At 37.3% G+C, this 26703-nt stretch overlaps 1 protein-coding gene across 4 annotated transcripts in view; it reads right to left on the reverse strand.

Annotated features, from left to right (window-relative positions):
• Positions 1 to 8980: 8980 nt before the first annotated feature.
• The window catches only part of ZNF148 (zinc finger protein 148), a 40418-nt gene continuing 22695 nt past the window's right edge, over positions 8981 to 26703 (reverse strand). For 2 of the 4 annotated variants that reach the window (XM_032693328.1, XM_032693327.1), the window contains exons 3-7: positions 25777 to 25902; positions 22623 to 22746; positions 21865 to 21948; positions 16016 to 16134; positions 8981 to 15682 (exon numbers count right to left, since the gene is read on the reverse strand). In XM_032693328.1, the coding sequence (XP_032549219.1) occupies positions 14093 to 15682; positions 16016 to 16134; positions 21865 to 21948; positions 22623 to 22746; positions 25777 to 25902 (2043 nt within the window). In that variant the 3' untranslated portion in view covers positions 8981 to 14092. The remainder of the gene's footprint in view (positions 15683 to 16015; positions 16135 to 21864; positions 21949 to 22622; positions 22747 to 25776; positions 25903 to 26703) is intronic. The other 2 variants (XM_032693331.1, XM_032693329.1) reach the window with 2 other exon arrangements.

Below are 26703 nucleotides of genomic sequence, written 5' to 3' on the forward strand. Positions count from 1 at the left end.
CCCGCGCTCCCGCGGCGCCGCCTCCCGCCGGGGCGGCCCCGGGCGCTGCCACGTCTGCCCGGGCACCGCGCCCGCCCCCGCGGCTGCATCTGCATCTCCCCGGCTCGGGCAGGTCCCACCCGGGCCCGTGGGACACACGCCGGGTGCTGCTTCCCGGAGCGCCGAGACCCCGCAGCGCCCGCGGCGGCGGCACGAGCATGGCAGGGTGTGGGAAACTACTGAGGGTTTAGGAGCAGACTTCCACTAAATCTGCAATTCTCGGGAGTCTGATAAAAAATAAAAATAAAAAATAAATAACCAAATTGATATAGTTGCTCGGTTGCGGCAGGAGGAAACGCTTGGCCACAGGGGAAAGGGGACTCTGATTCCGCACATCTCGGTCTCGATAGGAACTCGCTCCAGTGTAACTTCTCAGCCCTCAGCTGCCAAGAAATTCTGTGACCCTGCGTAGGCAAAACTCCATCTGAATTAAAGGCACGAATTTTGGACAGTTTCAATGTTAACAGGATCAAATCTAGAGCCAGCCACCCTTCCTCAGAGCTCATGCAGCATTCACAGATTTCATTTACTTCTAAAATGTGTTAGGGCCATTTTAATTTTCAATAAAGTATCCACAAAAGACATCGATGTAGCCTAGTGAACCCACTGATTTTCCAGAGTGTCCTGCAGGGCAAAGTGTAAACAAGCCTTCAGTCTTGGATGGAAACAGCAAGGACAAGCAAGTGGCAGAAAAGGAAAGGAAGAGTTCAGAGGAGACAGATGACTTCTCAAAGGAGGATGAAGCCTGAGGAAATCATAGAATCACAGAATGGTTTGGGTTCAAGGGGATCTTAAAGATCATTCAGTTCCAATCCCCCTGCCATGGGCAGGGACACCTTCCACTATCCTAGGTTGCTCAGAGCTGCATCCAACCTGGCCTTGAACACTTCCAGGGTTGGGGCATCCACAGCTTCTCTGGGCAACCTGTGCCAGTGTCTCGCCACCCTCACAGTAAAGAATTTCTTTCTTATATCTAATCTAAACCTGCCCTCCTTCAGTTTGAAGCCGTTCCCCCTTGTCCTGTCACTACATGCTCTTGTAAATAGTTTCTCTTCATCTTTCTTGTCAGCTCCCTTCAGGTACTGTAAGGCTGCAATTAGGTCACCCCTAAGCCTCCTTCCCAGACTGAACAATCCCAATTCTGTGGTATCTCCCCAGGATATTCCATTCCTGGAATATTTCAAAAGCTCTCCTGCAGCTCCCTTTTTACACTCTGTACAACTACCAGGGAACAGGTTCAGCCAGATTCTCCTATCTTGAGGGCCAGTGCAAAATCTGAAATAAGTATGTTCGATTTGCTGCAGAACTGATGAAGAGTCACTAATTCCCTGAGGACCAAGCCCTGTCACCTGCCTGCAGGCATATTTGCCCCTAAACACATGTGCACACAAGGCAAGTGCTAAAGAAGTTTCTTGGGCCAGTTGCCATGGCCACTCCCCACTGCTGAACACTTCTTTGGGAAATCCTGCCTCCTCGCTGGAAAGAACTACAGCTGTATTCCAGCAAAAGCTATTTTCAAGGGCCGCACTGACACATTAAAATCACCAAGCACTGCTGCTAAGAAGCATTTTCAGAAGTGGTTGGTGTTGAGCTCTGTCTGCTCCTATTTAAGACATGGCAATTTTCAACATTTTCCTTCTTGGCAAGAGAATCCTTCCAAGAGAAGGAGCATTCCTTCAGCAGGGCTGTGTGTGTTTTGGAGGAGCACACTGCTTTTCCATACTCAGCAGGTGAAGAAAACCATAACTGGCATAAACTGTCCCATCTCCAAAGGCAATCAACCAGTGGCAGGCACATGCACAGCAGTTTGCTTTCTTTAAAGAACAGATTTTGAAAATAATAAGGTAGCACAAAGGCAAGAGAAGTGGCTCCAACTTAGCTTACTTGTAATGAATATGTGATGATGTGGAATGGTATGAATTCCCTCAGTGCGTGCTCAGGATGGCTGCATGACTCACAGCTGGCTCAGCCACCAGCATCTTCATGTGGGCCTTCCTCCACACTGCTTCAGGGTCTACACCACCTTCCAGGAAAACCATCACAAACAATTTGAGAAAGTTTTTTAGAAGTCCCAGATAAAATTCTCTCTCATTATGCTGAGTACCTTAGCTCTACTGGGAATAAAAGGGGGGGAAAATGAAAATAAAAGTTAAAATTGTTTTATCAAAGTCCAATTCTTGAGTGATTTCAGGGCTATCAATGGACACTGTGAGTTCCACAGACCAACTGGAATCTTTTCCCTCAAGGTTACATAGGTCCTCAGGACTGGTAGGTGGACCATCCAAAGACTGGCAGACCTGTGTTATCAGACATCCTGAACTGTGATTTGAGAAGACTTTCCATAGTCCATATGGTGTCAGTAGAAATTTGTTCAGGGAATGGAGTCTGGAGATGGATATAAGAGAGTAAGAAGGGTGCCAAAAGGTTATGTGGGATAAAACCAGTATGGGAACACCACAGAGGTGTCAAAGATACAAACGCGGTCCACAGAAACAGGGAAAGTAGCAGCACAGAGATGTGAATTTGAAACATCCACAGGTCTGAGCCATCCTATGAAATGTGGAAAGGACTGATTCTTAGTAGGATGGATGTTAATTACCACCTACCTCATCACCATCTTCTTCAGCTGCCAGGCATACATGTCTTACAACACAACAAACTGCAATTTCCATGTACACAGCACAGACTGTGAATAAACTACACAATTTAGCTAATCACATTGCTTAATGACCTACAAATGCTAGATCAACAGTAAAACACGCTGTGACACGTAGAGGATGTTCCTAGACTAAATGAAGAGCCAGCCTTTTTCAAGTTCATTCATCGCTGCAAACTGTATAATACTTTGCCTTTCAAATGGATTTTTACCTGATGTTGCTCAGTGTGTGTAACAGCAGTAATCAATATAGTACCTGACCATCACTACAACGTTCTTGTTTCAATTCCTTAAAATGGATTTTCAGGAAACAACTCTGAGAGCTGACGCTGCCAAAGCGCATTTCCACACCCGCTGTGGGGACTCGCACTGTCCTTAGGGCTCATTTTCAACTGGCTGCAACATCCATCACTCTAGCTATGTGTTTGACTAGGAGACTGATCAATCATCCTGTTCACTTTGATTTGACACTTTCCTTTAAGGTAACAAATGTTGTTTTAAAGAAGATCCCCCTTTCTGAGTCCTGGTTTGCACAAAAAGATAATTTTGCCCCAGTGGTATCCTTGCGCTCGCTTATCCGTCTTTCTGAGCTGTAACTTTCTTAGGCTGTTCTGTCTATAATTAGCTTTGTAACAAACATGATTTCAGGAACTGGCAAGAGAAATGGAAGTAAACACAGGACTTGAGAGAAAACGAATAAGTCATCCTTTCAGCTTCTGATGTCATCCTCTGCTTTGTTCTTACACAGCACTGCGTGGTCGAGATTACCTCGCAATTACCCTGAACATTCCCAGCACTCGCAGTCGTTGCTTTATCGTCTCTCATGACTCAGTTTATCTTGTGGCAAGAAAGACCGATTAAAGAAGTGCTGCTCCTGAAGACCTTTCAGAGTATAACACATTTTGAACAGTCATTATTCATATTACAACAAATATTTTTTTATAAATCACACTGTGAAAAAAATGGATCCTCTTCATTTCAGTTAGTCTAGGCTAGTGCTTTTGATCTAACAGCAGTTACAAAAGCTCTGTTACTTCTGCCTCTGTGAAATGGCACTAATGATCACATCTGACCATGAGAATAAGAACAAAAATATATATATATATATAAATAAAAGTGAAAACTAACACATGTTCAGTGCCACTGCTTGCATTTCTATAGCCAGGCCAGCTTACCTCTCTCAGGCTATGCAGCTGAGAAGGTATCACCTCCTCTAAATGAAGGCAGCTATGTACAAGCTACTGGCAATGCACTGATCTGTCTCAAAAGATATCAGCACAAAGCTTGATCTGGGACTAGGCACCCACATTTCTAGGCAAGAAGCTTGAAAGGTGCAGCCGCTGGCCAAATAAAATAACACAGAGCGATCACGCACCAACATGTCTTGGCTCTCCTGGAAGACAGGAGACAGGCAGAAGTTGCCCAGGGAGATGGACTCTAAGCAGAAAAAAACAACAGTGACTTGTACATCCAGCAATCATCCAGAAGTTCAAATACGGAAGGTAGGAACTGGATCTCATGCTTTCTGCACAATGTGCATGGCTGCTTACACACACAAAGTGATGTTGCTGCAAAAGACACACACGCACACATTTTAAAACAGAACCTCACCAAACCATCCTATTTAATTTCTGCCAGTGACTCAAACACATATGCATTTGACTGCCTTTGAAATTGAAAAGCTGGAGCAGATGGTGCAGCAGGAACCTGAAGACCAGCCCTGGTGTGACACAGGAAGGACACTGCGGAGGAGGCAACTTACCTGAGCAACCAGGGCAGGGCTATTGGCTTTAGAAAGGACAGCACACATGGGCTCCATCTTAACTCCCTATGCCAGTGGACAGCTCTCTTCTTTAAACTCCGTGTCTTGACAACTAAAGCAGACAAAAAAGCAAACAATATTCTCTCGGAGACTATATTCTGTTCGTTTGGCAAGTGCAATGCAGAAGGTAACCAACACATGGGACACTTGAACACTCTTCCAGACTACCTCCCTAAGCCAACCCACCTCCAAATAGCTCAACTTTATCATAAACTGCTGTCTAACCTGAAGCTACAAAATAGTTTACCCTGTGCAGTGCAAGAAAAATACTAATTTCAACTAGATATTTTTTAATGCCTCTAAATACACAAATAACCAATTATTTTAACAGAAAATTGTTTCCTTCTTCTAGCAAAAAAAAAAAAAAGGCAAGCCAATTTAAATAGACTATTTTTCTCACTCAACACAAAATGTAGCTTCTGGCAAATCTTTTCAGTATCAAAATATTGAAAAATATCTTGTTTTCAGTATCACTTTACTATTTGACAATTTTAATCATGTAAGCCAATACACAGAAATGATCAGTTTTGATTTCTTATTTCCATTGTATAACTAAAACAAATAAAAATCAGTATAATTAATATAAGCGAACATAAAGACAAGCAGGGTGGCTGAGTACAGAGACACTTTGTCAGGCATGTTGCAGAGTGCACCCACAATTTAAAAATATTAAACATGAAACCGTTGAAAGTAGTTACTATACTGGCTGGATGTTAACATACCATGTTAAGTAAGATTGAAACAAAGTCATATCAAGTCATGGTGCTGTATTCACACCACACTTCAGAGGTATGCAAAGGCACTAGGAGACAGCAGCACGGCTCAGAGGGACTGAATAATGGCAGCTTTCCCATGGCCAGTTCCCAAAACATCTGTGCTGATGTAGTCAGTGACCACCCTGGGCTGTGCATGGCCACCCCTGCTAGGGCTGCTGTCCTTGGGTAAGACAGAAGAGCAACTCTCCTGAGCGCCCTTTCTCTGCTACCGTGCAAATTCAGTCAGCTCAGAGGGGGTTTAGGCTGAGGCCAGATGAAAAGCTCCTCTCCTGCAGCCACCGCTGCCCAGAGGAGGTTCCCCGAGGTGGCTGGTGGAGAACGCCCAGGCAGTGACCCTGCAGGCTCGAGGCCCACCAGGAGAGGGGCTGCTGACATCCCAGACCCGCACAGCTCCTCCTGCCGCGCTCATCTGAGCACAGCTCAAGTCTTCACATGCTACTGCACTACTGTTTTTTCTCTTTAAAAAGCATTGTGCCACTTTTAACACTTTCTTACATAAAACTTGTTCTTACATGAAGTAAAATCAACAGAACCATGCACTGCATAAAAATCGAGTATTTACCAAGAGGGACCCTACCAAAAGATTCAGGGAAACAATGCCTTAAACACACGACCAAAAGATTCAGGGAAACAATGCCTTAAACACACGAATAAATAAAGGTGAGAAAACTAAATTAACTTAAAAACTTAATTAATGCTATGGGGCATATTTCTGGTTTTGTAAGTGTATATATGCTATAATCTTCAATATTTCTCAAAATACTTGCTTCAACAATAGAAAAATCTATGTAACAAATACTCCATATATATAACACATGCTATGAAATGGTGTAGCACACATGGCATGCTGTTATACAACAGACTTGAAACCTTAAGTAATCAAGTTCACCTTTCTTACAACTGAGATTCAAATGAAGTCCTGGTTCTCTTTATTATGAGGAGTTGCTGGGACTGAATAAACTCCCTCCAGTGCAAACAAAAATCACAAAAGGAAAGCTGACGGTCTAACACTAGGTGTTTCTACTGAAGTGATTCCAGTGCAATCCTCTCAGACAACCAGGATTAAAGTTAAGGTCAGATATTCTGTTTGCTGTAATCAAAGGAGGCAATGAGATCCAAAGGAGAAGAAAACCCAAATAAGTTTTGTATGTCTCAAATCAATATTTAAATATTTCATTTAATTGTTGAAAAGTATCCACTTCAGTTCTTCACAATGATATGTATCTTTACATGTCTTCATCTGTCTCATTAAGAAAGCAGATTTTGTTCGAAACTATCTAACATGAAAAATACTGCTAAGTCTATTCATAAAACAGTATTCTATATTTTTATTTTTCAAACAGCAAGTGACCACATTTAAAATGCATCATTTGCAAATATAAATTATCAAACTATTAGTTTAATTAAAAATAAAGCAAAAACATAACTTCCCTTAGTATCACAATACATAGAAGGGTATTATAAACCCAAAAAGACTAAGTTAACCATAAGAAAACAATAACGTCAAAAGTGATGAAACTCATTAAGTCACTTAATGAATAAATCAGTCCTAAGAATACAATACCATTCACCATGATTATGTAAAAAAAAAGCAATCTTTCATTGTATTATACAGATAGAACAATCCAATCCTTCATGCCACATTTTGTAAACCATGATATAAATTACACTCACAGTCAAATGAACAGGAAGAATAACTCCCAAAATATTTTAAGTTGCTTTTAGGGCAGAAATAAAGGCAGAAATAGAATCCTTTAAAATATATCAAGTTTAACCAAAAAAATTCATTTGGTCAAGCTTGCTATCCAAATAGTTTTGTTTCCTGCAAAACTATTTTTGTCTTTTTTTGAATTATGAAATTTAAATGTTTCTTTTACATATTAAATGTAAGTCATACGTTGAACTACATTAAATCCTTTTATATTTGTATCATTTTTGCCATGAGACCCAAACATCTTCCGTGTACCTATGTGCACACACACACACACACACACACACACACACACAAACACACATGCACACACACTCCTCTTGGTATCAGGAAATTCCTCATTTGACAGGAATAATGAGAGACTCACATACTGATTTCTGTCAGAAACATAAGGAATATACAAATTCATACTCTTCAGGTTCCTATAAAACCATCTCTCACCTATATACATACTTTAACTGATGGAATTCAGGTTACGGTCTTTTGTCTGATAACAAAGGGACGGAATAGATGTTGTAGGATAAAGAAATACTGTATAATAATTGAAATAAACCTATTGTCCTAAATTTATCTATACAAATTATCTTTTTTTTTTAATTAATTGAAATACAAAGAAGGCATATTGACTTCAGAAAATAACACTATATCAGAAATTCACTGTAACAGTGTTCCACTATATATATCATAAAGTTTTTCATAACACAATTTCTTCTGTACACTAGATTTTGTACTAATTTCTCTGTCTTCAAATTAATTATATTTTCATATCCAATTCAGCACTATTTAGTATGCCTTCAAAATAAAAGGAAGTCACTTGCTCTATTTGAATACCAAGTTCCCTCCCAGACAGCAATTAAAGAAAGACAAGACTACAAAGACAAAGTCCAGTATAATTCATTTCTGACAATGAAAATTTCAACCCCTCATACTGTTGCAAAATTCCTCCTACTGAAATGTTTTACTACAATAATAATAATTATAATAATTATAATAATAAAAAGCATACATTACATATAAAAGATACCAGTGTACTAAAAGTGACAGAAGTGGACTAGCAAATCCTTCAAAGCACATATTATATAAATGACTAGCATTTAAAAACATTTCTTTTTCTATAAAATGTAGGTCATATACATTTATAAATTGGGGGGGAGGTTCTAAAGCAGTGATGACTGTTCAAATAGTTATGCTGCTCTGTACAGTCTAATACCTATTCGATTCAAACTATAAGTTTGACATTTAGTTTATTTATCAGAATAAACCCATCTCAACATCTCATAGCTCATAATTTGAAAAATATGCAACTCAAATGACGAGGTGGCTCCTAAGTTCACTGTTTATCTGCATATGGAATAAGAAGAGAACTACTCCTTTCTATGGGAGGCCCCAGTCTCACCAGTTCAATATTAGGACTTAAAGACTCCAAATTAAGTAGAGGAACTGTCAGGAATCAGCATAGAAGCAGAATAGTATCTCTCATCCTTTAGAGACACAGCTATTCAACTTTTGCAGTCTTCCTCATCTCGCAGAAGTGCAGCCAAGCCATTCATTTCTTACTCAAAGTGTGTACGGATGAAGCCATAGATCTAAAGACTGTCCTCTCTGTGACTGAAATTGTGCTGTGTAAACAATGTTATATATTCCAGCAGGAGGACGTTTGAATTTATTTATAAAAAAATGATTAAGAATATTCATTAACTCAAACAAGGCTATTAACTCCCAAAGGTATTTTTGGAACTTAACCTTATGCTACTTGTCAAGTTAGCACTGTCATGTATTATTGCTTACAAACAGTACATCATCTTATGCCTTCTAACAGAGCAGTACTGTGATCAGTTCATATTTACAGGCTTTTTTGTTTGTTTTAAACAAGCTATAAAAACATTACATACTTTACAGACAATACAAATACTCAAGTCAAACAAATGGAATGCATAACAATAAGAAACGTCATAAAGGAAGACTGACATAAGTCCTTGATTGTCAAGACACATTTATATTTATATATAAACTCTAGCTGTGCAGAATCAAAGATTCAATCATAGGTACATCCTTATTTGATAAATCATATTTACAGCATGGTATTGCATAAAAAAATAAAATAATGTTGTTTACACAATATTACCTTTCCATCCATTGGATTAAGGAAAGCAAGAAACAAGTCTTAGAAATGTTTGCTTGCCTCAGTTTGTGTTTCCTACCAAAAGATGTAATTTTAGAAAGGAAACAGAAGGTTTTGTAGGTCGAGTAGAGCAAAAGCGACTATAAATTTATTTCCCTGACACAAAGCAAATTAAACTTGAAGAAAAGTTTAAATTTTAACTTAGACACATCTTTTCATTAGCAGTAATACTTTCTTAGTGCTTGTCCTTTGCAAAGTGAGTTTCAGCTAAATGCATTACATGCCTGACATAAACATGCATTACCATAAGTCGAATGAACTTTCAAAGTTACAAGGCTTCATTTTAGTAAAACATTTAACTCTATGAAACTGTGGCATTATTCATTTGCTTCAGTACCAACCATGTAATTTGAAAGTTCACATGCGTACTGGTACCGACGGCATAAGCATATTCCTGCCTGTTAACATTTCCAACTGGATTCCCAGGAGTATTAGGATTTTTCCCTGCAATTTGTAACAGTATTAAAACAAGCAAACAAAGAAGAATAAAAATCAAAGCTCTCAAAGCCAAGAAAATTTAGTTAGCAAATATACATACATAAAGTAATCCAACGCTGCAAAATTCAGAGTGAATTCATCCAAATATTCTGGTTCATTTCAAATAGTTACTACACATGATACAAATACTATAAAAATATTCTGATCAAGCGTGGAATATAATGTATCTGTCCAAGTGGAAAGTTTTCATAGGAGAACATGAATACTTTAGAATAAACTCCAAAAGTTACAGTAGAACCCCAATAATTCGCAGCAATGTCTTAGAAACCCTTTAAAAATGACAATTTTGAAAATAGCGAAGAAGCAGGCAACAAAAGCAAGGATGTCACATCACAAAATGTACTTTGTTCATTTATTTTGACAACTGTAATTTAGTTTTCAATACTCCTTCTATCTCCCAGTATACTAATGTAGATGCTGTAGTATACTTGGGTGAAGTAGTACAGTATTATTGTATGAGACCTCGCTACAGTACGTTTTAGACCATTGCAGAGAGGTGGGAAGAGACCATCAGGGATGTAGAAACCTACTGGATGCTCTGTTTAGAAGTCAGCGAATTAGCAAGATTTTACTGTACTTCTCAATTAACAATGAAAAGCTCCCGTCATCCAAAAAACTGACAAGTATAATATAAAAATAATACAAGTTGTTATTTCACATGAATACTTCCTTGTCCTATTTTCTTCTTGAAACACAATTTTCCTAAAGACAACACTAGGAGACACAAGATCATAAACATGGTTCTTTTATCATCCAATTGAAATTGTTTATGTTGTTATTCGTAAACCAACATACAGTAATACACATGGTTAATCCTTCTCCCCAAAACTTGTCATTTATGATTAATTCATTCTCAAATCAAAGGAAGAAAATGTAAATGCCTATTAGTATACCATTACAAGCTGATTCCTTCATTGTCTGTTATATTAATGGTAAAACATATCAAAAGATTCATGCTAAAAGGGACACTGTCAAGTAATTTAGGACCAAAATATGGCCTATTAATAAGTGCGTATATATTTATATATATATATATATACACACACATGTATTGTGTATATATATAGTTTGTTAATAAATGTCATCAGTTTCCCCTTTTTTTAAAATTATCACTGCTCTGTCACTAGTAGATATCCCCAAAATGTCTACCTTACACACACACACACATTTGGTGCTTACATGACCTTTCATTAAGAATGTCTGTTGTTGGCTCAGGGGAATACACACACTCACCCCAGCCTTGTGCCGACTGACTGAACAGCATCAGTACAAGAACAGAGCAGAAAACCAAAGCTGCTTTTTTCCAAACATACATGAAAAACTAAAAATCAAACAGTGACCGGATCAACATGAAGAATGAGCATCTGTAGATTAAAAGCAGCAGAACGTGAGCGGTGAAAGACGTTATTAAATAATGTCATTATTAAACAAGCAAGAGCTTTTTACTGAGTTAAACCTAAATCATAGCAGTATATTTGGCTAACTCCTCCAGTGCAGAAAGCTTCACGCATCAGCGGATCAACTACTCACATCACTTTTAATTGTACATATGGAAGAACCCTATGGGATAGTCCCTGTGGCTTAGACGGGGACTTCACAGCCTGTCCTAAGGCACAGAGTGTAGCTGGAATGGCTCAGCAGCAGGCTAGGGAATGAGTTCTGACGTAAGGGATAACAGTTCCTCAGGTGACTCCCATTTGGCTGCAGGAAGAGCAAGTTCCTTCACTCTGTACAACAGCTTGCTCCCTCATGCTCCCATGGAGCAATTCCTAAGTGTGGAGATGGGATGGAGTGAGAGCAACTCTCCCTTACTCCTAAATCACCTTCTCCCAGCAGAGTATCAATGCAGTAACCTTTTCAAATAAAGCTGAGTCAGCCTCCTTAGGGAGAAGGAGGCTTTATTCCTCTTACCTCCCTATGGGGCCAGGGCAGTGCAGTAATAACCTGGCCTTTTTTTTGCCTTTTGTTCCTTGCTGTATTCAACAAATAGTACAATTAATGGCCATCTACTTGCAGCATCAGGGCATGAGAGCAAAGATGCCATTCAGGCAGCACAAGCAAAGATGTCATGGAAATGAAACACTCAAAATATGCATTACAAGAAGTGGCTTCCTGGGATATAGGGGCCATATATGTTATTTCTGTGCAACATAGAATAGAAAGTGAAAAAACCAAACTGACCATAAAGGAAGAAAACCAGATGGGCATGAATCAGTTTAAAAATATTCTTTCAAAGAAATTTCTTTGAATGTATCATCAATAATCCAAAAGGAATTTACTTTTCTCTCCTGATGCCCGCTCTTTAACTTGGGGCCAAATATTTGGGCAAAACTACTGGTAAGTCATAGCACACCGAAACACCTTATTGTATTAGATAGAGGGGTCAACAAATCAAAACAGAACCTGTTTTCTTATATAAAAGTATTAAGAAAAAAGTTTACATAAATTGTATTTCTTGCCAATAAGAGAAGCAAGCTATGGATAATAAATACCCTTTCTCCCTCAACTGTACCAAGTGAAGTTAGTGCTGTATTAGTGCTACCAGGGGGAAAAAGATAAAGAGTAGGATCAGTTTCCTGATAATGAAAATTAAGAAAAATATTGCTACTGCTTTCAAAAGAGGTGGGAATTGTTCTAGGTCCCGCTCAAGTCCTTTCTTAAAAGACAGAATATATTTCAGCCCCTTGAGATGCAGTCTTTTCTCCTATCCGATGGCTTTGTCTGAGAGATACCAGCTAGCAACAGCAGTGTAAAAACATGTATGCAATCCTATTTTTAAAAAAATCACCATAAACATACCTACCCATATGTGTGTGTGTGTGTTTTTCCCTGGTTAATCAGCCTACATGAGGCTTAAACTGCCTTAAACTACCAGACAGTGTCCCTTTAGGGAAGGTGCAATAGAATGAACATTACAGTTCAAAAATCTGTAACTTGTTAACTTAAACTACACAATAGTTAGGCTACTCAAATCTTACCACCTTAAAAATGCACACAGAACTACTTATCGTACCATACCGTATACTTCAAGACAAAGTACTATTCAAAAAAACATATTCGTGGTACAGGGATAAACTTTGTCGTTTATTTATACTGTGAAATGCAACGAAAACTTCTGATCACTCTCCTAGGCTGGAAAAAGAAATCCTGTCCACTAGCATCATTCACCGGTTTGGGGTTGGTAAAATTGTAATGACTTTCACTAAGCAAACACTAAAAAGGTAGGGAATCTGAATGCCTGCTTCTTCAGCTTTCAGGGATACTTCAATAAATTTAATGGTCTGAATTGTCAAAATGCCAGACAGAGAATCAAAACAGTTTTTAGAGAAGCTAAGGATACCCACTCTCAAGTGTATTGAAGAGAATTACTGGAGCTGTGTGAGATGAAAATGATGCAACCGTATCAAACCTAAAAATCTCAAAATGGTTTTATTTTTTTGAGAAATCGAAAACTATCAAGTTGGCTAAGTGCTCTATGTTAATCGTTATGAGTACGGAGGGTAAGGTACAATTAAGCTTTTAAATCTTGGAATACACAGTCTGTGTAAGCATTTTGCAATTGGGAATGTCATCTATAGAGTATTTTAACTAAAACTCCAAAATCTTGGTATCTGTGTATGAAAAAGTCATTAAAAAGTTACATCTAGATTCAGCTGTACAAAGAAATACACATTACTTCAGGAATGAAGTAAAGGCTTTAGCAGTTAGGCATTCTGCTTTAAAAAAGTGTTTAAAGTATTTTAAATTAATTAGAATTTTAAATAGTAGAGTTAGTCTATCAGAATTCATTTTTTTTCCCTCCAAACACAACTCAAGGTAATGCAAAGCAGAAATAAAGGGCACATGATCTAAAACTTTTTTTGAGAGACTGAAGCTTATTCTTCTAGAAAACGCCATCTTTTAAAGCCGTTTTTGCTTGACCTTTGAAACTTACTTGTTTATTCTGTGTGTTTAGTACATGTTGATTCCCTGCTGAAGAGCAATGACTGTGCTGACAAGCTCAGAAATGACAAGGTGAATAATATCAGACAATAACTGTCCTCCCAAAGTATACAAGGAAACCAGCAAGGAAACAATCATGGGGGAAAGTCTTACCTGGGGATTTTGTTTATTTTAAATTTCATAGAAGGTAAAGAATTTTCTGGACTCAAACAAGTGAATAATAAACTGCCTTTGATAGGGGCACCAACATCAGGCAGTTCAATTACTGGTGGCTAACCGAAAAATAAAAAAAAAAAAAAAAAGAAAAAGGAAAAAAAAGAAAGAAGCAGTTATTGGTCTTGCTAATATCAGCTTACTTTTGTTTTAACATAGCGCTCTTAAAAGCTGTACAGAACTCCATCTTTTACAGAGCAACCCCCTTTTGACAAATGTGTTCTAAAGTGCCAGTATTATTTACAAAGATTTCTTAGCCAAAAGTCTGGCCCGTTGTGGCATCAGGTGAAGAAGTCATCCCAGCTCTGCTATCATTTACATTCACCAAGGGAAATTCTGGGAAATCAGCACTTGTCCCTGGTCCCCGAAGGTTCACCTGTCCATTGGCAGTGCTAAACTGAGATGATATTCCAGCTCTTGCCCCATGGTACTGAGCTCTAAAGGGCTGCTCAAAGGAGCTAATTTGATATGCTTGATGAACAGACTGTGCCTCTGCTTTCTTCTGAGAAGTTACTTGATCCAAGAAGTCCTGTGTAGAGGAGGAAGAAGAATGATTTGCCTCATCACCTGAAAAGGGAAAAGGGTGCTGCGAATCACCAACCATTAGTCCAAAATGAGACTTGTCTGGAGTTGTTCTTAATGGAGAGTTCATTCCTGATCGAAAGCTATTGACAGGTATAGATGTGTAGACCTTCTCCATGGAAGGAAATGCTGGCTGGGTTGTAAGAGTCTGGTTATCAGTCACAAAATTAAGGCTCGGGTTGTTCAAATAGGCATCATTTTGGCTAGTTCTGTCCAAAGCTTGTTGTAAAAACTTTGAATATTCTTGTAACATACTAGCTTTATCTGATGAGGAAGCTTGAGAGCTTGTTCCAACCGTCTCAGATTGGGTGACCTCAGATACTTCAGAGGAATTGATTGATATACTGGAGGTCACTTCCGTGTCAGCCACGCTGAAAGAGATCTCATGTTGTCCATTAGCCTTGTGTGAATAATGATCTAACAGAGTTTGCAGTACCTCATCTGGAATGACATTTTTGTCATGGTTACCTTTAATTTCAACATTCAGCGCCTGTGTGTCTAATATTGAGGCTGTAGCAGTTTCATCAATGACACTGGCCACAGCTGCCTGTGTTACTGAAGGTTGAGATGCTATGGTACTTACATTCAAGGCATATTCTCGACTGTTGTTACTGGCTGCTTGTAGATACCTCTTTTTCTTTAAGAACTGCATTGCATCATCATAATTAGTGCTGCTGTGTACAGGTTTACTGGGCCCCTCCTGTAATGTGTCCACTTGATCAATGTCAGCATTACCTTCGGAGTCCAGTAAACTTTGCTTATCCACAAGATCGAAGGCATACTTTGAAACCTTGCTGTCTTCATATGTAGACAAAGGTGAAATGGTTTGACTTTGCTCGAGTGGCTGTTTTAGACTCCTCTTGTTAACCTTTTTGAGAACAAGCTTAGGTGGGTGTATTTCTCCAGAATTTGCTTCTTCTAAGTGCGTTCCACTGACTGAAGAATGTGGCATCTCAACAGCATACTCCGCTACCATATATTCATCTTTTACTTTAGTACTGGAAGAGTACAAAGGCAAATAGTCATTTTTGTCCTTCTTGTGTTCCGATTTATCTGAACTTTCCTTATCCCCAGATTTTGTTTTCTCTGTTTTCTGCCTTTTCTTCTTTGGCAAGGAGCTGTCTTTCATAGGCGTTGAGAAACCAGAATCTTCCTCCGATGGCAAAAAGCCAACTTTGGTGGCACTTCTGTTCGGTTTCTTCTCGCGGTTCTCATGGCACATACGTTTGTGTTTCAGCACACGATCGGTCCTGGAGAAATACTGAAAAAGATGACGATGGTGATCATTATTATTAGGGAAAAATAAATATATTAGCAGAAAGAAACCTTTCATTCTAACGAATTTACTTGACAATTCATCCACTTTACCAATTTCTAATGAAGTGTCAAACAACAGTACACAGTCAATAAAATCAAGCATAGCCAGCCGTGCCTCTGTGCACCAAGAATGCCCACTTTAACAGAAACAACATTTGTTATACATTTATGTGTATGCACATGACTACAACACATGGAGAAATCCCTGTCTGTACTACTTGGGAATCTACTGGTGTTTTGTTTGTCAATCACGAAAGATTTCACCAAGTCATCTTACCTGCAAACAGTATTCACACTGGTAAGGCTTCTCTCCACTGTGAGTTCTTTTGTGCCTTTCCATATGATACTTCTGAATAAACCTCATACCACATTCATCGCAACGAAATGGCTTTTCACCTGATAAAAAACACGTAGCAATGTTAATCAAAGAAAATAAATCAACGTTTTTCCATACAATTACCGGGTCAAATACTACATTCTTTATTAGAAGTTGTAAGAGGATTTAGTCTATTGCTAATGAAAAACAACATAGGGCTTGCTCACACCACTATTTTTCCAATACTCTGTAGATGATGCCTCAAATTATTTTAAGCTTTTGTGCTAAAAAAAACAAACCACCTTTAAAACTAAATCCTTACCCCTCTTTCTAATGGTGGTGGCAAATATATGTCTTACACTTAACAAATGAAGAACTGCAAAGATGCTCTTCCTGAACTGCTGTTGCATCACATATTTTTAGGGCAGACGATTGTATAAAAATACCTCAATTCTCTCACCAACTCATGAACTCAAACCCATCCCTTCTAGGAGAAAATTATGCATTTCCAAACTTTGAATATAACATTTTTGAGGGTGCTCTGTATTTTTCCATATTTTTTACCTTATCTGTATGTAGAATTGAAATAACTGCTTTGAAAAAATCCTACTACTTTGGTTGGAACTCAAATTTATTTATTTTTAAAAAATTAATTAAAAATATTTTATTTAAAAAACTAAGTTGAAAAAAAGGAACCTCTACAGCTAAACTGGTGTTTGCATACTTACAGATTTCTCATTTTGGTTGCTTGTTTTGCTCGGTTTGGTTTTCAGTTTTATCCTTTACTTTCATGAAACATTTGTTCAGACAATATGCACTGCCCTGAATTCATCTTCAGTTCTCCCCTTATTTTTCCTCACAAAGAAGCCCTGCAATGGTCTTTTCTGGGGTCTATTTTTGTTTCTTTTAACTTTGCCTTACATCTTCCCTCTGATATTCTTTATTTTCTATGTTTCTCTGACAAAACCTAAAAATTCCAAGTGCATTGAAAAGTTAGTTTTGCTTTTACAGAAGTTCACTATTATTTAATAGAACTCAGCCTGAACAATAGTGATCTTTCCTCTTAATATTTACTAGGAAATCTTTTGGACTGACACAGAGATCAGGGATTGTCTTGGCAGCATCTGTCAACATCCTCTTTTTTCTGGATATTGCACTGCACTGGTTTTTGGGATATAAATCATCTGTGCTTTGTTTCCAGAAATATGCAGACTATTGCTGTTTTCTGAAGTAGTTTTATTCTTACTAATTATGTTATGGACTAACTTTATTAAATTACCAATAATTATCAACATTTAACATTTTAAATTAATTAATTTTATTATTTAAAATGTTATGAGTGTGTTTTTCCATTTACAATAGAACTATTTAGCCACATCCTTCTACAAATGGAAATACAGTACCTTAAAATAAGGTGCCTGTATTTATAGAAACTAGAATGAAAAATATCTGTATCGCCCACAAATGTGCTCCTAGTCAGATCATTAATGCCCAGAGTTTCAACTGCCTTAATTCCAAGCAAATTCTAAATCTCTCTCTTTGTAAGCTTATGTCCTGTTTCCAATTATTAATTCTTACCTCTCCATGTGGCTTTTCAGCCAATTCCTTTCTTAGATGAAATTATTCCAATTTATTCTCTCCTAAATCAAATTATCTCCTCTACTCAGATCTCTCAGCTTCTTCCATCAGTTCTTTTTTCTACAAGCTCACAACCTCAGCATCCTACCTCTTCTTTCACTTGAGTTAGAGACCTTTATCATTTCTTGCTTATTAATAATTACCATAAAACTTTGCTTGTTTTCAGCACTCTTGTAAGCTGTAATATCTATCATATAATTCTCTCATACTGTCTATAAGCAAATCCTTCTCTCTGGTCTATTTCTTAACTTTCAAACTCCAGTTTCATTCTTCACCTTCTCTTTATTTGTTGGGCACCCTTATGACTATGGTGTTTTACTCCCATCAAGCCTGTTGAGACTTTCTGCATCAAATTCCAATCCTTGTCTTCAGTTTTCAGCAAGATGAGGCAAGATCTTTAGATGTCATTGTTCTCTTCCATTCCCAAAGTCTACTACTTAATCCTTACAGTTTTCTTTCCCTTTGCTCCACTATTCTACCTGGTGTTTCTTTTAAATTGCCTCTTCCAACAACTCTCCTTACGTTGTCTCAAAGTTTGCTTACGTTTTTCTAGAGAAAGGAGCAACTGTTTGGTGATCTATTTGAGCCTTACAGCAAAATAGCTCAATCCTGTTCTGGCTCTGAACAGCCCCCTAAGGAGCTATTCTGCTACCCCAGGAAATGCAGAACACTTCTTTAATACACTTACCTGCAGCCTTATCCTCATTTCTGTAAACGAATGGTCACAGAGTTCCTTAACATTTGTCTACTCAAGCTGGCTATTTGCTGGCAGAAGACTCCTCAGCTACCTATTCCCATTTCAAGGCTTAAAAAGGGCCAAACAGGGGTTCTGAGGTTTTTTGGTGTATTATGACCACCAGCTATTTTGGAGACTTTCAGGGTGCATACAAAGGCACTGCTGGCCATGCCTTAACAGGGAGAAAATTCTGGGGACACTGCCCTTGAACTGCTCAGCACAACACAGAAAATGGTATTTTTCAGTAGAATTCCAGAATGGAAGTAAGATTAAGAAAAACTTTGTGAAACTGATACCATACTTAATTTTGGCTTTAATCTTCATAAGGAAGATAATGTTAGAAAAAGATTAAAAATTAATATGGAGATATGCTTCCAATAATAATTTCTTAGCAGAAGCCTGAAACTTCAGATGGCTTCTGCAATTTTGTTGTACTTTTCAAACAGGATCTATGGCAAATGGAGGAGATCGTTAATAACAGCCTTTTGCTAATGCATGGAGAATCCAGGACATTTTTCTGAAATGTCTTGTTGAGTGGGATAGAATTAGATGTATAAAAAGAAATCAAAATTTAAAAATACAGTAATTACTGCATTATTTACAAACACAGCTTATGTGTTTGTCTGTGTTGGCAATCTATTAAAACCCAGCAATAGAACTGTTCATAAAGTGTTGTACAAATATTATGTGCATGAAGGCTGTAACAATTATAAACCCTGAGGCATTTTAAAATCTAAACAGACAAAAACCAAATTATAAAATAACAAAGACGACAATAAAAAAAAATCAGCAGGACTGAATAAGAAGGCATTTGAATCATGAGCCCCATTGCTGTTTTACTTTTTTAAATGTAATCTCAGTTTTTATGATTAAAATGGAAAGTAGGGTGGCTTACACAATTAGGACACATGAATGCATGAGTGAGTAAGGTGTATAGAAACATCTCTAAGCAAAAAGAAAGCAGACATATTAGAAAAAAAAAACATTCAGCATCTTCTGGAATCTAGTAAACTGAAAATACGAAAATATTTGTGTACTAGTGACTCTTCCCTCTCTTACAACTAAAATGGCAATTTTCTGACTCATTAGGGACAAGTTTAGCAGCAGGGTTCTAGCACTGCTGCCCTCCTCTACACACAATTATTCCTAGTAAGTGAATTTTGTATTAATGCAATGTCTGCTTTTAGATGCAACTGTTTAATTATTTACACAAAAAAAAGGCTGTTCATTGATTGCTTCATTACTCCCTCATAACATTTCATTTGAAGGAGCAGTTCAGAGAACCAAATTCAAATCAGACTGGAACTAGCTGGAGCACCTGTAAATAGGGGGCTTGTAACAGGCATAAAGTGGGGCTTCTAAGTGTTACCACTGGCTTTGATTGGCTTAAAATAAACAGGAAAATTTGATAAATATTTTTAAAAGAGTAAGAGACATCCTGTTTTCCATCAGTGTTTTGAACACTTGTACAAAAGCTGGTGCTAAAAGTAATCATTCCCAGAGGTAAAAATGCAAAATAAAAAGAAAAAAAATTAAGTATTTAATTTATAAGGAACATTCCTTAAAAGAATACGAATAATGCAAATAGGTCTTTTCTTTACTTCCATCAAAGTGAAATGCAGACCCACTGCACACCTTCTTGTTAGAGAAGCAAGCTGAAAGTGCAGCTTTTCTGGATGGGTTTAGTTATACAGTCCTGAATAACAGAATAACTACACAAACAGCTAAGGCCCAGTAGTGAACACGATCACATAGAGGTGAAAGCACACACGGGCATGCAGAATGCCAATTAACTACACTATACCTGAGTAATTTAAACACAAGCACCATCTTCAATTTTCTAAGAAACTACCAAACTATACCTCAGGATGCTGAGGAAAGGAGGAAAATATATGTATCTTAAAAAGTCAGATAACAATATGGTTAATTTGTTAAATGGCACCTTTTTCTCTGCTAAACAACTACTAGCATATGGTAGAGCTGGCATAAAAACCTGCAATCCCACCAACACCACCCCCTCCCTCCAAAGCTTAAAATCAACACAGAATTCTCATTAGAGCTAGAAGCTGAATTAAAAAAGATAATTAAATCAATTTATAAAATATTTGCAGTCAAGCAATAATTAACTAAATTGCCCAGACTCTCATTTTCAAAGCCACGTACAGGGAATAATCCTCATTTGAAAAAAAAGAAAAATCTTCCAAAAAATGTGAAGACTGCACTTAAATTTTTGCCTTTTTTTTTTTTTTTTTTTTTTTTTTTTGCGAGGGGGACAGATAGATGGAAGAGAGTGAATGAGCATTCTTTTCAAGAATAGTATCTACACAAAGTGGAGGCAGCATGGTTCACCAATTCAGAGCCAGAGGAAAGACTAGGAGCAGAACAAAGACACTGGACAGAAGAATGGAAGACTCTTCTGTGGCTGACTGGCTGAAGGAAACCTACTTAGTCTGGACTCATGGCAACCTAGGATACAAAAATCCCATAAACAACAGGGCATTTGTGCATGTAACTCCCTGTACACTGCTCTGAAAATTCATTTTGCAGAGTTTTTTCTCCCTCTCAACCCTTACACATGCACACACTGCACTGCGTGTTAGTAGCTTTCATATCCATTTAAATGCTACAGCCAAGAAACACTGTGCACATTCACCAGCTCTGCTTTTCTGAAAAAGAGGCTGAGAAATTGGCATCTAGTCCAAAAGGGACCATATTACAAAATATTTAAAGAGGGATTGAAAGGCCATGCACCAAAATGCCAAAAACCCAATGAAACCAAACCTGTTAAAGAATGTGGTTCTGTGTGGTGCAACAAGATAAAAAAATAAACATGAATAAACTTTAACGCTCTTTGGTTTAAAACTTCAGGCCTTATTTGACCTATATTGCGTATTTTTAAACTAAGACTCTTACTTTTAGAACAGTTCTGAATTAAACCTAAAAGAAAAAGTGGGTGAAAAGAAAAGCTGATACTAATACCTTTGGGGTTAGGCATTTTGGCCATTTTAGTCCTGGCACTTTTCCATCAAATTCCAAAACAAACAAACAAACATACAAACAAATAAATAAATCTATGGAAATGGAATTTGGAAGTCCCCGTTATCTGAATTAACTTGACAGAACAAAAGATAGAACTGCTTAACAAACCTTGACTATTATGAATGCACAAACTTCAGGATTTGCTGCTCTGGGGCTATTTATAGAAAACTACTTTCAGATCTGCTTACTAGAGTTCATACTCACTTTACAGCCAAAAGGAAAGTGGAGCAAGTTGAAAGCACAAAACTCATTCCTTTTTTAAAGTTTTATAACATGTGTTAAGTAAAAACAAATTACAACAGGGTTTTAGGCTGCATATTTATTACCAGAAACCTTGCCTGAGTGGGGAAACAGTTTTTAAGCACGCCAGTAAAGATACTCAAGGCACTATACTCACCAGTATGAATCTTCTCATGCCTCTGTAGCAGGTACTTCTGTATGAAACGCATGTCGCACTGACTGCACTGAAATGGTTTTTCACCTTGAACAATATAATTCCACATCCAAAAGTTAATAACTACACACTGTTGTTTCTGATAACTACTTTTGAGGAATATTAAAATGTCTATTAAAAAAACCAGCATCTGAGCGAATTCCAAAAATACTCTAATACAAAAAAAAACATTAGCCTTACTAAGTATAGGAACTGCGGAGTTCTTTCCATGATCCTAAGAGTCACATTAAGTCTAGCAGGAAGAGTGATCTGGAATGGCTGTAATTTCCTCATGAACAAGATCAATCACGATGCTGGCATAACTCTGCATTCAGGATACTGGCAAGCTATTATAATGGTAAGTACCTTTTTCACTTCTCCGAACCAGAGAGATACCTCATCAGGCAAATAAGCAGCCGGAGCACATTTTACAAAGGGGTCAATTTTGGCACTTAGGCTACAAGTCAACCCATAACTTTCTGATAAAGAAAGAAAAGAAACCTTGTAAACAGTTAGGTCTTCAGTTTATTAAACATATGTTGATTTTTTTTTTTCTTTTTTCTGGTATTCTTTTGACACTTTGGTGCATGGAATCTCTAAGCTTAGATGCCAAGTTAGCTACACTCTTAAAACTGAAATTCGCATAGAGCTGAAAACATTTTTAACATAAGTAAACAACTCTTTATATAGTAGAAAAAGACAAATTTGAAGTCAAGCAGTACCTGTATGAATGAAGACATGTCTCTGTAAATGGTAGTTGGTTCTAAAGGCAGCATTGCAATGCTCACAAACATGAGATTTGTGGGTTTTCAGACCAAGTGATCCATCCTCATTTATTGTAAGGATCTATTTTAAAAAGAGTAAAATTTGTTCTCACACTACCCTCTAAAGGTGTCTTATTAACTACAAAAAAAAAACACATTAATTTTTGCGATGCAGAGAATTTAAATACTTCAGGTCAAACAATGCTGATTTCTACAAAGCTATGCAGTAAGCTTCTAGTACACATTTCCAATTGCAGTCCAATCCAACTTGTGTCTCGTTGTGTATTAAGAGATATTTCAACAGGACAGAGGCAAAAGCAGCTCATGGAAAATCAGCTTAGAGCTTGCCTAGACACAGCTGAGTCACTTTATAGGCTACTGTTTACTTTGTCCGTCTGTTGGAAAGGATGCAAAGTAACCAAATCACCTCTGGGCACTAAACCATGGATAAGCATATTTTAAAGCAAAAGTGAAAAGTTATATTCTATTTTCAAATCACAGCTCTAAATGTTTGCTAAAAGGCATAAACTTAACAAGAATAGTCATATAAATTATCTATAGAGGCAAAATTATATTTTAAAAAGCAAAACCCCAAAGCCAAGCAACCAAGAAAATAGTATTATCATTCTCCTCTTTCAGGTTTTTCACTCAATAAAGTATTGCTCACTCAATATACATATTAAAGCATTTCCTTGACGAATTCAACTTGCCACACTCAATTGCTTTGCTGTCAAACAAAGCCACTATTTTCATAAAAGTTAAAAAAAACTTATATTTAAAAAATTGCACTATATCTACCTTAGTCAATAAAGCTAATCACAGGTTTTCTCTAATTTGTCAGAAAGAAAAAAAACAAACAACCCGCCCCAAACCAAAACCCAGACTCTACTATCTCTGGCAAGAGAATAAGAAAACCAGTGAACAAATTACATTTCTAAAAGTCTTGCTTAACTGGAAACAGAACTATAAAGAAAAGCTTAAGTAACCTTAAATAAAACCATTTAGTCCCTTGTTATTAACAAAAAATGAATGTCTGCTGGGGAAACACATCTGCAATTTGATTAGCTATGACATTTTAGGTTTTATGATAATGACAGTGATGAGAAAGAGAGAGTCAATAACTGAAACAGTAGCTCTGCAATAGTAGCAAATACTGTAGGATCTACTTAATTTTAAATTCTGCTGCATCAAAACTCAGCAAGAGTGAAAGTCTCGGGCTAACAAATTCTCGTGCATTCACTCTGAAGGACAAGTACATTCATACGTTTGTAAGACTGGCATGTTACAGCTCCAGTCACAGATAGAGACAGTTGTAAAAGCTCTGTTCTGTAACCACATACAGCTGATGAAACGGACTGGGTCTTTAAAACAAATTTAAATACATGTTATGGAATGCTTTTCATATATTATGTTGGAATTTTAAAATAATTGTGCAGAAAATAACACTTAATGTCACGGTGATCCTAAACCTGGGCTCTTCTACTGCGTCTATTCATTGTACCACATCATAAAGGAAGAAAGGTAACTTAGTCAATGCAGCTTCCCTAATAAAAGCAACAAAAAAGCTTGTGCGTGTGTGTGTGTGCGCGTGCGTATGTGTGTGCACGTGTGTGTGTGCGTGGAAGAGGGAAAAGGAGACAGGATTCATAGTAACTAATGACTTTTTATTTATCTGATTACTACATTAATATAAGATAGAATTTTAAATGCTTCAGGACGTTAACTGACTTCCATTTGTAAAAGTTCCAGCTGCTGTTGGAGGGAAAATCAACCCCATTACTCTGGAAATACTAAACTTAAACTGCAGTAGGCTCTCACCTATGTTGGTCCTTCAGCTTTTTTCTGCCTTTCTACTCTGACAAGTCTGAAAAAGTGGAAAAGAGACTGAAAAACAACCCGCTTAACGATTCTCCTGATCATTGTTCAATCTTTTGTCATCTCAAAAGACTAAACCTGGCAGATTGGGAGATAAAAAGGAAGCATGCAAGTTCACGTCTGTAGAAAGAGGGACACACGCCTCTCCTACCTTGCCATGTTTCCATGGAAGTGATCTGTGGATGTACTCAACCTAGATCTCCTTTTTCTATCAAAGGGAGAAGTGAGAAGAAAATGCACAGGATTTGGAACTTGCTTCCACACCCAATCTGAAGCAATTTCTCAACTTTCCAAGAATACTACAGGTGCAACCTTATCTGACAGTGCTTTGGGGAGGACTGGAAGGTCCTGCTCCCAGGGCAACAAAAAGGTTTGGGAGATTTTCTTCGTGCTACGGTGAGTTTTCCTTCAATGTATAAACAGTTTGGGTTGATTTCTGAGTAGGTTTATCTTAATGCTGCCGTGTGATAACATATAACTGATTTCTGTCTATCAGAGCAGCCTGGATATATTCTGTTTTAAGTCTGAAGGTTAACACTGATTTGGGGAATTACTAGAAGATACAACACTGCTACCTCATGAGGTGAAATGATTCTGGTTTTATCTGAAGTGCTTCTCAATAGGAGAAAATTGTTTTCAGACATACAGGGATACATACTCTTCATGAATGGATCTACAAAACAAATTTTGAAGTAACAAACCAGCAGCTATGGTAAGAATCTCTTGATATAAATAAATACATATATGAAGATGATTATGACCACAGGAATTTTCCCTACCAGTAAATTATTTTATATATATTAGTAAACTTTTTAGAATTTTCAAAACTACCATTTTAGATTTCTTTTTAAAAACTTTTCACTACTATGCATGAAGCATATAAAATTATCAGGCTCACAGAAAAGCACAGCTATTATTAGATAGATACAGAGTAATGATTTAAAAGTTGTCTACAAAGCTACTGACTCATAATTTAAAAAAAAAAATATTTGGAGAGAGAACTGCCTGGAGAGACAGATGTTAAAATATGTCAAGAGTTCATGTTGCTAAAAAGAGTTCAAAGAAAAACACTGTTATATCAGTTTTGTTTTGGGTCTCTGCTGAACTTCAGAACTGCATCTTTACTGAGCAAACAAACAATTTCCAGCCTAACTACTTCAAATGCTAATGAAATTAGTCATAGTCAACCAAATCTTCAGGTCCTTTTAATCTTGGTTTTGCCAAATCAATGTCTTACTTTTGCTGGTGAACGCTGTTTTCTTTTCTTCTTTTTCTGCAAATCTACTGGCTCTCGTATTTGTTTTTTGTCTCGTTTCTGTTGTTCAGATGCATCAGTAAAGGTAATTTCTTGCTTTACACTGATCTGTTAAGATACCAAGTGCCAGTTTCAGGTAAGGTTCTCACTACAGAAAAGCAATTTTTCAATTTTAGAAGATGACAAACTGCTGAAACAGAAAACCTTTTTCTAAGGGAATTATCTTCTGGCTTCATTCTTTCAGAAATTTAAGTGAAAGGAATAATATGTATCTTAAATAAAAAGGGCACAGTTAATTTCCTCAATGACATTTTGATGTATCCTTTCATTCATCTCCCAAGGTCTTTTTTCCTGACCTGTGGTGATTTTGAGATCAGTTCTTATGTTAAAATCACTTCCATCTGTAAAACCATTCAGTTTTTCATACCTATTTTACTTTAGTCCACGCTGTTGTCAATGCAAGATTTAACGGAATAGTTTATTATATATTTAAGACAGAAGTATTTTTTAAGAAAAAAAAAAAAAAAGACCAGTTCAAATGAAGTTTTGGGGAAAAAAAAAAATCTTCATCTAATGTGAACCTCAATAAAGACCATGATACTCTTACATTTTTCTAACACCTGAACCACCTGATCTGCAGCTAACAGAGAAGTGTTTTAACAGTGCTACCTTTCTGAAGGTTATTCTTCGTGTGTAAGGCTATCTATGTTTATAGTCCTGGTAATTGTCCTTTATGTTTGAAGGGTAACAGTGATGATGTGCTGCATTACAGGCAGATGCTCTGTTTTTGAAAGGAAGTCATCTACATGCTCTCTGGGAAAGCCGAGGTATGCCTTCTATGAGATATCGTGGAGGGGCATATTTATGGTCATGTATGAAGTGTCACAGTCCAACCTGCAGTGTGAATGC

This window comes from Chiroxiphia lanceolata, chromosome 7 (genome assembly GCF_009829145.1).
Source record: "Chiroxiphia lanceolata isolate bChiLan1 chromosome 7, bChiLan1.pri, whole genome shotgun sequence".
Taxonomy (NCBI): domain Eukaryota; kingdom Metazoa; phylum Chordata; class Aves; order Passeriformes; family Pipridae; genus Chiroxiphia; species Chiroxiphia lanceolata.